The sequence below is a fragment of the Oncorhynchus masou genome, chromosome 29 (assembly GCF_036934945.1).
Source record: "Oncorhynchus masou masou isolate Uvic2021 chromosome 29, UVic_Omas_1.1, whole genome shotgun sequence".
Taxonomy (NCBI): domain Eukaryota; kingdom Metazoa; phylum Chordata; class Actinopteri; order Salmoniformes; family Salmonidae; genus Oncorhynchus; species Oncorhynchus masou.
This window is the reverse complement of record NC_088240.1, coordinates 35,776,278-35,790,594: the sequence shown is the minus strand read 5'-3', so window position 1 is coordinate 35,790,594 and position 14,317 is coordinate 35,776,278. Positions and strand designations below refer to the sequence as shown.

Here is a 14,317-nt window from a genome sequence, read left to right as displayed (position 1 = left end):
TATTTGTAATACTGGAAAATATAGGTATTCATTAAGTTTGTTAAGATCTTCACATCTAAAAAATAAACATCTACATAAAAGATATGTTTTTCAATCTCATATATTTGACCAGCACATCCTCCCAAGCAGATATGTTCTGTCCAGGATACAGTAACATTGAACTTGATTTATTTTAGATGTTTTTATTTAATTAACCTTTATTTATTAACTAGGCAAGTCAGTTAAGAACAAAGTCTTATTTACATGCGTTGAGAATGTCAAAAATATATATTTAGCACTTTAATGAAATACCAGTAGCAAACAGACACATAAACATAATCTATTACTCTAAGATACACTTAACATATTTTTCGTTGACCCATGTTGATATACTGCAATGTATCCAGTACAGTGTACCTACTAAGTTATGGCAGCATAGTACAGGGTCAGTTAGCACCATCTACTGGACATACAGCAGGCCTACATCTGCTCTGTGTTGAATAACATATTTTCTATTATAATGACAAGATAGACGAGTGACCGTTCTACTTAGTGTAATGGAAATACGTCCTCGAAGATGGAGGAGGAGAAGGCGAGATCGGGTGGAATCATTCTCGCCAATGAGAGGGGGGATATGAGTTCGAACAACAGGCACAACATTTTTTTTTCATTTGCCCGAAATGCCAAGTGTATCCACTTAAATCAGTGATTTCATAACAACCTAACAATTACGAAACTTACATTGATCAATTAAGCATCATTGGGGTGCAGTTAGACTAGTGTTGCTGGATCGAATCCCTGAGCTGACAAGATGACAAAATGTTGTTCTGGTTGAAATCAAATCAAAAGAAATTAAATACTTTTTATTGGTGGCATACACATACTTAGCATGTTATTGCGGGTGTAATGAAATGCTAGCTCCCTCAGCACAGTAATATCTAACATTACACACATCTAAAAGTAAAATAATGATTTGCTCCTTGAATTGATCTCTTCAAGGAGCACGAAAAGCACCTTGGTTGAACGAATCCCAGTAATAGAAACAAACAAACAAAATAACTAACACTGCTATAGTTTGCTAGTCTTTTTAGCATGAGCACTCATATTTTCTTACTAGCACTGCTTTCCCTGATAACGGCTTTATTGAAGAAAGTATTACTTGAGAAGACTGTGATATATGGATTACCTAGTTCAAGGCACTCTGGATAAGACCATCTGCTAACAGGTAAATGCTGTTTGAAGTACAGTTGTAGGCCAACTTGTAGACCAACATAGCTGTATTATCAAAGCTTAGTGTGCATGGGTGAAGTAAGGGTGGAGACCAGTGGAGGATGCTGAGGGGAGAAAGGCTCATAATAATGGCTGGAACGGCGCCAATGGAATGGCATCAAACCTATTGTGTTTTATTGTTTGTTTATTTGTGTTGTAACTTAATTTTTTACTTATTTTGTACATAATGTGGCCTCTAACGTCTCTTATGACAGAAAATAACTTCTAGACATCAGGACTGCGATTACTCACCACGGACTAGCAGATTCCTTTTTCTTCTTTCACGACTCTGACGAGCCCAACGCAAAGGATATACTGCTTTCTCGGGAACAGGCCCCGATCCCCGCGATTTGTTTGAAGAAGAGGCGGAGAAAAAGGGGCCAAAGGGCGGGCTGCCTTCTGAGGATGGTCAGAAGAAGCAGATGCTAAGCTACAAGACTGTTTTGCTAGCACAGACTGGAATATGTTCGACGATTCATCCGATGGCATTGAGAAGTACACCCATCAATCATTGGCTTCATCAATAAGTGCATCGATGACGTCGTCCCCACAGTGACCGTACGTACATACCCCAACCAGAAGCCATGGATTACAGGCAGCATCCGCACTGATCTAAAGGGTAGATCTGCCGCTTTCAAGGAGTGGGACTCTAACCCAGAGGCTAATAAGAAATCCTGCTATGGCCTCCGACGAGCCATTAAACAGGCAAAGCATCAATACATGACTAAGATCGAATCGTACTACACTGGCTCTGACGCTCATTGGATGTGGCAGGGCTTGCAAACCATTACAGACTACAAAGGGAAGCACAGCCGAGAGCTGCCCATTGACACAAGCCTACCGGAAGAGCTAAATTACTTTTATGCTCGCTTCAAGGCAAATAACACTGTGATCACGCTCTCCGCAGCCAATGTGAGTAAGACCTTTAAACAGGTCAACATTCACAAGGCCGCAGAGCCAGATGGATTGTACTGTGAGCACACGCTGACCAACTGATAAGTGTCTTCACTGACATTTTCAACCTCTCCTTATCTGTAATACCAACATGTTTTAAGCAGACCACCATAGTGCATGTGCCCAAGAACACTAAGGTAACCTGAATAAATGACTACCAACCCGTAGCACTCACGTCTGTAGCCATGAGAAAACCTAGACCCACTCCAATTGGCATACCGCCCCAACAGATCCACAAATGATGCAATCTCTATTGCATTGCACACTACCCTTACCCACCTGAACAAAAAGAAACACCTACAATTGAAGTCGGAAGTTTACATACACCTTAGCCAAATACATTTAATCTCAGTTTCACAATTCATGACATTTAATCCTAGCAAAAACTCTGTCTTAAGTCAGTTAGGATCATCACTTTATTTTAAGAATGTGAAATGTCAGAATAATAGTTGAGTGATTTATTTCAGCTTTTATTACTTTCATCACATTCCCAGTGGGTCAGAAGTTTACATACACTCAATTAGTATTTGGTAGCATTGCCTTTAAATTGTTTAACTTGGGTCAAACGTTTCAGGTATCCTTCCACAAGCTTACCACAATAAGTTGGGTGAATTTTGACCCATTCCTCCTGACAGAGATGGTGTAACTGAGTCAGGTTTGTAGGCCTCCTTGTTCGCACACACTTTCAGTTCTGCCCACATTTTGCCACAACTTTGGAAGGATGCTTGGGGTCATTGTTCATTTGGGAGACCAATTTGCGACCAAGCTTTAACTTCCTGACTGATGTCTTGACATGCTGCTTCAATATATCCACATCATTTTCCACCCTCATGATGCCATCTATTTTGTGAAGTGCACCAGTCCCTCCTGCAGCAAAGCACCCTCACAACATGATGCTGACACCCCCGTGCCTGACGGTTGGGATGCTGTTCTTCGGCTTGCAAGCATCCACTTTTTCCTCCAAACATAACAATGGTCATTATGGCCAAACAGTTCTATTTGTGTTTCATCAGACCAGAGGAAATGTCTCTAAAAAGTACAATTATGTCCCCATGTGCAGTTGCAAACCGTAGTCTGGCGGTTTTGGTGGCTTCTTCCTTGCTGAGCGGCCTTCCAGGCTATGTCAATATAGGACTTGTTTTACTGTGGATATAGATACTTTTGTACCTGTTTCCTCCAGCATCTTCACAAGGTCCTTTGCTGTTGTTCTGGTATTGATTTGCACTTTTCGCACAGAAGTATGTTCATCTCTAGGAGACAGAACGCGTCTCCTTCCTGAGCGTTATGACGGCTGCGTGGTCACATGGTGTTTATACTTGCATACTATTGTTTGTACAGATGAACGTGGCACCTTCAGGTGTTTGGAAATTGCTCCCAACGATGAACCAGACTTGTGGAGGTCTACAATTATTTTTGTGAGGTCTTGGCTGACTTCTTTTGATTTTCCCATGATGTCAAGCAAATAGGCACTGAGTTTGAAGGTAGGCCTTGAAATACATCTACAAGTACACCTCCAATTGACTCATTATGTCAATTAGCCTATCAGAAGCTTCTAAAGCCATGACATAATTGTCTGGAATTTTCCAAGCTGTTTAAAGGCACAGTCAGTGTATGTAAACTTCTAACCCACTGGAATTGTGATACAGTGAAATAATCTGTCTGTAAACAATTGTTGGAAAAATAACTTGTGCCATGCATAAAGTAGATGTCCTAACCGATTTACCAAAAATATAGTTTGTTAACAAGAAATTTGTGGAGTGGTTGAAAAACAGGTTTTAATGACTCCAACCTAAGTGTATGTAAACTTCAACTGTATGTGAGAATGCTATTCATTAACTTTAGCTCATCATTCAACACCATAGTGCTCTCAAAGCTCATCAATAAGCTAAGGACCCTGGGACTAAACATCTCCCTCTGCGATTGGATTCTGGACTTCCTGATGGGCCGGCCCCCAGGTTGTAAGGGTAGGTAACAACACATCTGCCGCGCTGATCATCAACACGGGGGCCCCTGAAGGGTGTGTGCTCAGTCCCCTCCTGTACTCCCTGTTCACTTATGACTGCACAGCCAGGCACGACTCCAAAACCATCATTAAATTTGCCGAGGACACAACAGTGGAAGGCCTGATCACCGACAATGACGAGACAGCCTATAGGGAGGAGTTCAGAGACCTGGCCATGTGGTGCCAGGACAACAAACTCTCCCTCAATGTGATCAAGACAAAGGAGATGATTGTGGACTACGGGAAAAAGAGGATCGAGCATGCCCCCATTCAAAGATTTGGCATGGGTCCCTAGATCCCCAAAAGGTTCTACAGCTGCACCATTGAGAGCATCCTGACTGGTTGCAACTGCCTGGTATGGCAACTGCTCGGCCTCCAACCGCAAGGCACCACAGAGGGTCGTGCTAATGGCCCAGTACATCACTGGGGCCAAGCTTCCTGCAGTGTCAGAGGAAGGCCCTAAAAATTGTCAAAGACTCCAGCCACCCTAGTTGAAGACTTTTCTCTCTGCTACCACATGGCAAGCGGTACTGGAGCACCAAGTTTTTTTATTTTTTTATTATTAGTTTTTTTTTTACCTTTATTTTACTAGGCAAGTCAGTTAAGAACAAATTCTTATTTTCAATGACGGCCTAGGAACAGTGGGTTAACTGCCTGTTCAGGGGCAGAATGACAGATTTGTACCTTGTCAGCTCTGGGATTTGAACTTGCAACCTTTCGGTTACTAATCCAACGCTCTAACCACTAGGCTACCCTGCTGCCCCAAAGGTGGTCCAAGAGGCTTCTAAACATTTTCTACCCGCAAGCCATAAGACTCCTGAACATCTACTGAAATGGCTACCCAAACTATTTGCATTTCCCCCCTTTACACCACTGCTACTCTCTGTTGTTGTCATCTATGCATAATCGCGTCAATAACTCTACTTACATGTACATACTACCTCTCCTAACCGGTGCCCCTGCACATTGACTCTGTACCAGTGTATACAGTCTCGCTATTGTTGTTTTACTGTTGCTTTTTTAATTACTTGTTACTTGTATCGCTTATTCTTGTCCGTATTTTTTAAAACTGCATTGTTTCGGAGATCGTAAGTATTTCGGCCCATGTGACAAATAAACTGTGATTTGATGCCACTCCACTAATTCTGCTCCAGCCATTACCACGAGCCTGTCTTACCCAATTAAGGTGCCACCAACCTCCTGTGGCGGAGACAGTAGATATGTATGTCTTTATATCTGGTAAGTGTTATCCGGGATCCTTGGGACGTCCCTACCCTAAAACCCTAACTTTACCCCTTACCATAACGCTTATTTTAAATTGTTGTCTTTTTCTTTCAGGCAATACAATTGGACACACTTGATGACGTCAATATTACTCGCCTACGGGCAAAAAAGACCATTTCAACGCGTTATTATCGCGCCTCGACATAACTTGCATAGATTGTGATTTTTGGGTAAGATTTGCGGGTCTGGTGGTAAAATCATGGCGTTACGGGTGATCCGTTTGGTCATCCCCTCGGGGACAGCCGTTTTCAAAGCAGGGACACTTATTCAGACGGTAAGATTGGCAGAATAATTTCCAAAATGCTCTCTCGCGCAACGAATGGCATCAAGTTCACAAGCCGCCCTCGATACAAGGACACCATAACAAGAATGCTAATGCTAAGAAGGCTAACTAGCAGATTGGTGTTTTGTGTGGCCAGTTGCGTCTTATGTGGTTGTCAACAACTATTGTGTCGCAATGTATTGTTATTAGCGGCAATATTAATTCATTTGTTAGCTAGCTTATTTGAACTAATTGTATAATTACCGTTATCCCGTTCTTGTCATCCTCCTGACATGCTAGCTAGTATTTCAGTTTTATCAATTACAATGAAGCATATTTAATTCATGGTGGGCAGGATGGTCAGAAGGATGACACTCACATAATCATTCTATTGATACGGAGTACAATTCAATATTTTATTTGAGAATTAATTGATCAACATATCTTATCTTTAGGCTGGTATTCACACAAGCTCATTAAGGAACCTACGGTACGGCTGGTGGGCATATGCACTGGGTGAGAGGACAACCCCAAGGTTCAAAGAGAACAGCAAGATCATCTCCATTGATGGCAACCTGGCCTCAGGAAAGGGGGCGCTGGCCCAGAGTCTGGCTGATAAGCTGGGTAATGATCCTGTTGTCGATGCAGTTATTGAAGTCTAGACTACTTATTTATACATATTTATAACTTGGGGAGTTAGAAGTTTATAATGCCAATTGCATTAACTAAAAATAAACTTAATTCCCTACCATCTGGTACAAAACAGAATTCATGTAAATTGACTCCATTAACACTTTGATGTCTGTAGGGATGCTGTACATGCCTGAGCCCAACACGCACTACTTGGACAAGATGACAGTGGAGAAGGAGCCTCTGCCAATCGCCTTCAACGGTAACTGCAGCTTGGAGAAGTTCTATGCAGACCCCAAGGCTGCTGATGGGAACTCCTACCGGCTACAAGCATGGATGTACCTCATGAGGCTCCTTCAGTGGTCAGACGCCATGGAGCACCTGCTAACCACAGGTACGGCTGGCTGGCTATGGGAATGCGCTCAGATATCACTCACAAATGACATCAGGATTGTGTTAGGGAACCGGGGGAAAACAAAGAATTGAGCTCTTGAGCTTACATTCCTGTAGTTAAATTAATGCCTTGTGTTACTCTAAATGGCTTTTTGCAAAAATATTATTCTGTCCTTTTTGGGTTTTTAGTCATGTCCTTCTCATAAACTTTCGCCATTCTAGGCCAAGGTGTGATCTTGGAGCGCTCCCCCTACAGTGACATGGTGTTTGTGGAGGCCATGTTCAAACAGGGCTACATCAGAAGGCAGTGTAAGTACTGAAATCCCTATAATAAGGCTGGTACAGATCTGAATAGTCTTTGTTATTTTTTACATTTCATTTAACCAGGCAGGCCAGTTGAGAACAAGTTCTCATTTACAACTGCGACCTGGCCAAGATAATGCAAAGCAGTGCGATACAAACAACAACAGAGTTACACATGGAATAAACAAACATACAGTCAATAACACAATAGACAAGTCCATATACAGTGTGTGCAAATGAGGTACGATAAGGGAAGTAAGGCAATACATAGGCCATAGTGGTGAAATATTTACAATTTAGCAATTAAACACTGGAGTGATAGATGTGCAAGTAGAGATACTGGGGTGCAAAGGAGCAACAAAAACAGTATGGGGATGAGGTAGTTGGATGGGCTATTTACAGAAGAGCTATGTACAGGTGCCGTGATCTGAGCTGCTCTGACAGCTGGTGCTTAAAGTTAGAGAGGGAGATATGAATCTCCAGCTTCAGTGATTTTTGCAATTCGTTCCAGTCATTAGCAGCAGAAAACTGTAAGGAAAGGCCGCCAATGCAGAAATTGGCTTTGGGGGTGACCAGTGAAATATTCCTGCTGGAGAGCGTACTACGGGTGGGTGCTGCTATAGTGACCAGTGAGCTGAGATAAGGCAGGGCTTTACCTAGCAATATATGATGAATCAGATCTGGTTTAACACCAACCTGACAAGCCATGATATTGAAAGGTCATTAGTGTTTTAAATAAATAAACTTTGGGTGAAGATGCTTTTTTATGTGTGCCACCATTACTACAAAAGGGGCATTTTACATTGCTGTGGTTGAATCTCATATGTTCTGTAATGCAGGTGTAGACCACTACAATGAAATCAAAGGTATCAGCATCTGTGAGTTCCTGCCCCCTCACTTGGTCATCTATGTGGACAAGCCAGCAGAAGAAGTGCAGAAGAAGCTAAAGGCATCAGGCAAAGTAGGGAGACACAAACAAGGAAAATATCCATGCTATACTTTTCTAGGCATGTCGTTTCTGTTTGACTGAATGACCATCCGTTATCAGCTGGTAGAGAACCTATGGAAGTTTTACTCAACCAACTTTGAGTCCTGTCCAGTAATTATTATTACGTTCACATTATTATGTGAACTTTTTCTAATATTGATGCATTTGGGGCTTTAAGCAAAAAAAAAAACATTTTAAACTCCTCAAAAAGTATCTACTGTGGTCATGAGCTAGGTTAGAAACATTTAAAAAAATATTATCAGTCTGTTGCTAACAGCAAGTAATGTTCTTAATTGGAACCTTTTCTTTGCCAAATGCCTCTGGTAATGTGTAAAAAATTATAGAAATTAGTTGTTGGTTTCACGTACGCCCATTTAGGACCTCTCACATTTGGCAGGCAGGCGCGCGGGCCTCACAAAGCCTGGTTGTTTTTAGCATTATGCAATTGTGGCCCCAGCAATAATCCTGTCTTTAAACATAATCATGGAGGGCTGGTGGAATTCGGTGCGAATTGAGATAAATATGCAGCCTCAAATTCTACCAGAAAAAGGAGCTTTTAGGACAAGTCTTGTTGCTCAACTTAGGTAGTTTGATTCATACTTCAGATCTGTGTTCCAAACTTTTCTTTCCGGAGTGTAATTCTCACATCTCTGATTGGATTTAAATATATAACATGTTTAAACCTCAGTTTTAAAGATGTTGAATCACACTCCTGTATTTAAAGCCAGATGTATCCTTTCAGTGATCAACATCATGGATCTTTTTTATCTATGCAACGTTTAGGGTGCATGTTGAATAACCATTTTCATCGATGGTCTTGTTTAGGCTATTGCCTTCAGAAAGTATTCACAGCCCTGGACTTTTCCCACATTTGTTACAAAGTGGGATTAAACTGGAATGAATTGTAATTTTTCTGTCAACAATCTTCACAAATTACTCTGCAATACTGAACTGGAAGAAAAATGTTAACGTTTTGTAAATTATTTTTTATTTTTGTTCTCGGTGGACCGAAAGTCGTCTTTTCTTTTGACCAATCAATTGGCAGGTTTTTTTTATTTTTTTTTATACATATATACCCTGTGTGTTTTTAAAATCAACGATACAGTACCAGTCAAACGTTTGGATGCGTACTCATTCAAGGGTTTTTCTTTATTTAAAAAAATAAAATAATAATTTGTTATTTTGTGTTATGAAATAACACGCGGGATCATGTAGTAACCAAACAGGTGTTAAACAAATCCAAATATATTTTATATTGGAGATTCTTTAAAAAATCCACCTTTTGCCTTGATGACAGCTTTGCACACTGTTGACGTAACATGATGCAGCCATCACTATGCTTGAAAATATAGCAAGTGGTAGTCAGTAACATGTTGTATTGGATTTGCCCTAAACATAACACCTGTTATTCAGGACTAAAAGGTTGTTGCACATTTTTTGCAGTATTACGTTTGTTTTTACCTTGTTGCAAGCAGATGCATGTTTGGTATTTTATTTTATACAGGTTTCCTTTTCCCTCAAGTCATCTAGGTTAGTATTGTGGAGTAACTACAATGTTGTTGACTCATCCTCAGTTTTCTCCTATCACAGCCGTTACATTTCTTTTACTGTTTTAAAGTCACCATTGGCCTTATCTTAGTAGTGACTGGGTGTATTGATACTCCATCCAACATGTAATTAATAACTTAACCATGCTCAAAGGGATATTACATTTCTGCTTTTTTATCTACTGGTAGGTGCCCTTTGCGAGGCATTGATAAACCACCCTGGTCTATGTGGTTGAATCTGTGTTTGAAATTCACTGCTTGACTGAGGGACCGTACAATTATCTGTATGTGTAGGGTACAGAGATGAGGTCGTCATTCAAAAGTTTGGACGCATACTCATTCAAGGCTCTTGTTAAACACTATTATTGCACACAGAGTTAGTCCATGCAACTTATGTGACTTGTTAAGGTAGACTTTACTCCTGAACTTATTTAAGTTTGCCACAAAAATGTCAATAAACCTAATTCCACTTTGACATGATGGGGTATTGTGTGTGTGTGTGTAGGCCAGTTACAAAAACATCTCGATCCATTTTAAATTCAGGTTGTGTAACACACAGCAAAATGTGGAAAAAGTGAATACACAAAAAAAGAATACTTTCTGAAGATACTCTATATGCCCAAAAGCTGCACTTGAGTTTTTAGATCACTAATAGTATTGGATGGGTAGCATTTTTGGAAACAAACCATCTGTCAAACTTCTAAAGTCTTAATACTGGTCAATAAAGGAATTAAATCAAGCTGAAGCCTGGATAAGAATTCAAGCATGGCCCTTCAAAATAGATTCATATCAGTTGCCACTGAGTTATTTGGTTTTGCGTGCCGTGATTATACTTAAGTTAGGTTTAATTACCTTTCCGCTCTACGGATCAGATCATTGAAGGTGAGAATCTGCTTCAACAGCTCCAAACAGATCTTCTTCTTTACCACTTTGGGTGTTCCGCTTGTTAAGTTAAATCCATTTAAGGCACTTTGACTAAGCAAGAGAATTGTGTTGGGTCTGGTGTTAGCTGTCTTTTCAAATAGTCTATTTTCTGGTGTGTGTTGTTCCGGTCTTTATGAATCTATCCTGTCTTACCCTCAGGATGTGCCCCTACCCTATCTGAAGAGCATCGAGGATGCCTACAAGAAGACCTACCTTCCCAAAATCAGGTTAGTGGATTAGAAAGCTCTCTAGTGAAACATATATTCATTATACCTCTGAGATGACCCTGTCTTTTAACAACTTGAACGTTTTTAACAATGCAATTTCTCAAGACAACTCCGATCTGACCTTCAACCATTTTACAAGAGAAGTGTTGAGAGTTTTTCTTTATTTCAGTGAGAATGCAGAATTGCTCGCTTATGATGCTACCCAAGTACAAGACATGGAGAGGGTAAGAAAATCCAGTGAAGGACTAGAGGCGTCAAATTATATTATAATAATCTTGTAGTTTCTGGTGAGAAAACAAACATGGCGTTGATATGTTATAGGCCTCGCCAATGCATCATACGGAAATGCACTGACTGCTATTGAAAACCTGTCTTATTCTCTCACAAAACTCTCTCGTCAAACAGACTTCCCTTTTTTGTTTGTTTCTCTTTAGATTGCAGAAGACATTGAGGACTTGAAATTTGAGAAAGGACCTTGGGTAGAGCAGGATGATGTCACACTCCACTACATGAGAATGCTGTAAGTATAACCACTTAATTTGTTCCCTACACGTGTAGACCTTACTTTTCCATCACGTACATGGGTAGGCCTATATAGTTCATATTGGAGCTCTGGAAGCTTTCTCATCAGCCTGCGGTTTTCCTTCCTCTCTCTCCAAAGGGTGGAAGACAAGATGAGGGTTGCAGACCTGACCCTTGTACCCAACTTCCTGCCTGAGGTCACCATCGGGGCTCACGAGTATGACGCAGGCTACTATGCCTTCAAATCAGTAAGGGAGAAAAGCACTCTACTTCTCTTATGATGTGGTGTGGATCGATCACCTGATATGACCAGATTATGATAAAGTGGGGTTATGAGCTATAGGTACCATACTGCAAAGGTAGAAAACTTTTCCCTCCTTCAATAGTATTTTCCCTCTCAGTCTCTTCTGGGTTTTGTGGCCGTCTTGTGGTTTTGCCTCCAGCATATTAAATAACTATTTTGGTAGCTGAAATATCAAATGATATACGAAAAGGGAAATGCCATATGTGGAATATTCTCCAAGTCATTGGTGTCATCAGTCTTGCAGGAAAACATTCTGTGCTGACCTTTAAAGTTTATTGACTGGAGATGTGGGGGTATATAATGTGCTACAGGATTCTTTGAGCTGACATTTTGCTCGGTGCCCGCTATTATACTGGAACGAGTGGGAGGACAAGCTTGGGGAATGTGAACTATGGCGGGCTTAGGTTGTCTGCGTTTTCTCATCCATACTTCTACTTGACAAAGTTCACTTCTTCTGAAGTGCAAGCTAGGATTCCGCAGTAGTGTGTACTGTACTGTTTGACAAGAACAACAACCAATAGGGGTTTGTCTGGTGATATCATTTTGGCTTCGCCAGCTTAAACTTGTGCTAAGTTGTACTGCAGATGTCAAAGTAAAACTAGGTAAAGAAAACAACTTGAATGCCTATCAATGTTGCTGTTTGCAATCCAACACCACTTCTTCATTCTTGGCTGATTTTGTTTTTGAGGCTGTAAATGTCTTTATATTTAAGTCTGTTTTCTGCTTCTTTGGCTGACTGATAACAGTTGAAAGAGAAGCTGTGTTAATGTAGGCCTTAGTTAACACTAGACTTTTTTTGTTTCATACTCACAAGACTGATGGGTTAGTGTCGCCTAGGTGACTGAGAGCAGCCTGGCTGTCGATCAGTCTGTCACTGACGTGGCTTCACATTAGCAGGAACTCATAACGCGCTGTTTGCTAAGGCTAGGGGGTGATGGACTGCAATGTCGCCCCTAGTGACAAAACACTTTGCTATACCATTAGTCTTTGCTGTCGTCCCACATCTAAAGATGGATGAGTCTTGAGTGGCTAGTTTTTAAAAGCTTAAGGGAATAAGAAGGCCCGGATTCTTAAATCGGAGAACTGTTAAACCTGCTCAAGTGTCCTGTGGAATATCGTGTGTCTCTTTTTACCCAGGCAATTCCCACAAATGTTTATTTTTTTAAAGTCAAGGATGACTCCTTGACCCTCGTGTTGGATTCGTTTTAAGGATTTCATCAGTGAAGCGTAGGTTATGACCTGTATGCCCAGACTAAAAGGGTTACAGAACTCTCAGAATAACTATTAGGCTGCTAACTTGATTTATTTCCAAAAAGGCAAAACATTTATTAAGTTGTTCTTGTTAACTACATTGTATTTTACTTGCAACTTCACTAAGATTTTCTCTCCTATATCTTTGGCAACTGTTTCAGCAAATACATCCCAGATGTTTTAGCATACATAATAGGCTATATCCCCTATCCCTTATCTCACTCTAATTAAATCAAATGTCCTTTTCTTTCCAAAAGCTCCTGGGAAAGAAGTACGCTGCAGGATATAATGCAGACATAGGAGACACGAACATCTGGCTGAAGTGAATGAGTGGACCTGACTACTCTGGAGCTGATTGCTGTAGATGAATGGTTCGTCGTCGTCCCCCCCCCCCCCCACATACCTGTTCACTCACCCCTATGGGTGGAGAAGTCTAAATATGGGATTATCCATTTGATCCAATCTGGAACATTCTCTTCTCTGGTCCGACTGTGTGTACCGAGGAGAAATTGTATTATGTCCATGAATTATGCAATAAAAGTAAATCTAAAAACTTGTTTTATTTTTGTGAAATGTGCATCTAGCCTTTTCAAGAGGGATAATGGCAATTGGATTAAGAGGAGAGATTACAGTTTATCCTCAATCATATTATTATTTTTTTCATAGCCTGCAAGTTTGCTGTCCCAGTTTAAGTGACTTCACTGACTTGTATCATTATAATGTATCCGCTAGTCTTTTCTTTAGCAGATGCTTCCCACAGTGACTTTGTCGGTGCATAGTGCGGTGTCACACAGCCCCGTAAGGGTTTACTGTTTTTCTAAACCACAGTTCCAGGTATGGAAGCAGGTAGCCAATTAGGCAGGCCTTCAGTGTGCCTGTTGTACTATATGTGTCTGCAGATACTGACTGGGCTCAGACTGATTGGCTTCCAGCCGTTCCATAATGGCATATCAAGCACAAAACATTTATAAATAATGACATGCTCTAAGGGCAAGATTAGATATACTACTTTCATGAAAGAGAAAGATGATCATTCAGGTGCTGCTAATTTCCGACTGGTGTTATGGATCACCATGAACATATTGAAGTTCAGCTTTCTTATTGAACCAGACAATTGAAAGTTATTTTTAGTTGTTTATCAGAGAGAGCTGGTTAACTCATTGATCCTGCTTTGTATCATACCCTTCGGGTCTTCATCTACCAAAACAGGTGCAATCCCTCCACACTCTTTTCACAGGGTGATTTTTTTTTTTTTTTTTTTTTAAAGAGCCTGGTTGTTTTTAATTTACCACCAGCTGACTCTTCAGCATTTCTCACTCACACAGACACACACACCTCCAGCATTTACACACCTACGCCACTGTAGCTCGGCGAATATGGACGACACGGAGCTATTACACTGACCGAGAGGAACAGAGCAGCAGGCTGTGGCAATTAGACGCTGGGTATAGTACCTGGCCGGCTGGTGTCATCTCCCA

The 14,317-nt window shown here is 40.8% G+C and overlaps 1 protein-coding gene across 1 annotated transcript; it reads left to right on the top strand.

Moving 5' to 3' along the window:
- The first annotated feature begins 5,598 nt into the window (after positions 1–5,598).
- On the top strand, positions 5,599–13,392 carry LOC135519413 (NADH dehydrogenase [ubiquinone] 1 alpha subcomplex subunit 10, mitochondrial-like). Its single transcript, XM_064944626.1, has 10 exons — positions 5,599–5,762; positions 6,206–6,374; positions 6,559–6,774; positions 6,996–7,082; positions 7,916–8,037; positions 10,695–10,762; positions 10,932–10,986; positions 11,197–11,282; positions 11,424–11,532; positions 13,097–13,392. The coding sequence occupies exons 1-10, from the start codon at positions 5,688–5,690 to the stop codon at positions 13,163–13,165; spliced, it is 1,056 nt and encodes a 351-aa protein (XP_064800698.1). The 5' UTR covers positions 5,599–5,687; the 3' UTR covers positions 13,166–13,392.
- Positions 13,393–14,317: the final 925 nt, after the last annotated feature.

What these genes read in the sequence shown, in the direction of transcription:
- LOC135519413 (XM_064944626.1), top strand. Translation starts at nt 5,688, where the DNA reads ATGGCGTTACGGGTGATCCGTTTGGTCATCCCCTCGGGGACAGCCGTT. An exon ending in ACCTACCTTCCCAAAATCAG is followed by an intron (nt 10,763 to 10,931) that starts GTTAGTGGATTA and finishes TCTTTATTTCAG; the next exon opens with TGAGAATGCAGAATTGCTCG. An exon ending in CTCCACTACATGAGAATGCT is followed by an intron (nt 11,283 to 11,423) that starts GTAAGTATAACC and finishes CTCTCTCCAAAG; the next exon opens with GGTGGAAGACAAGATGAGGG.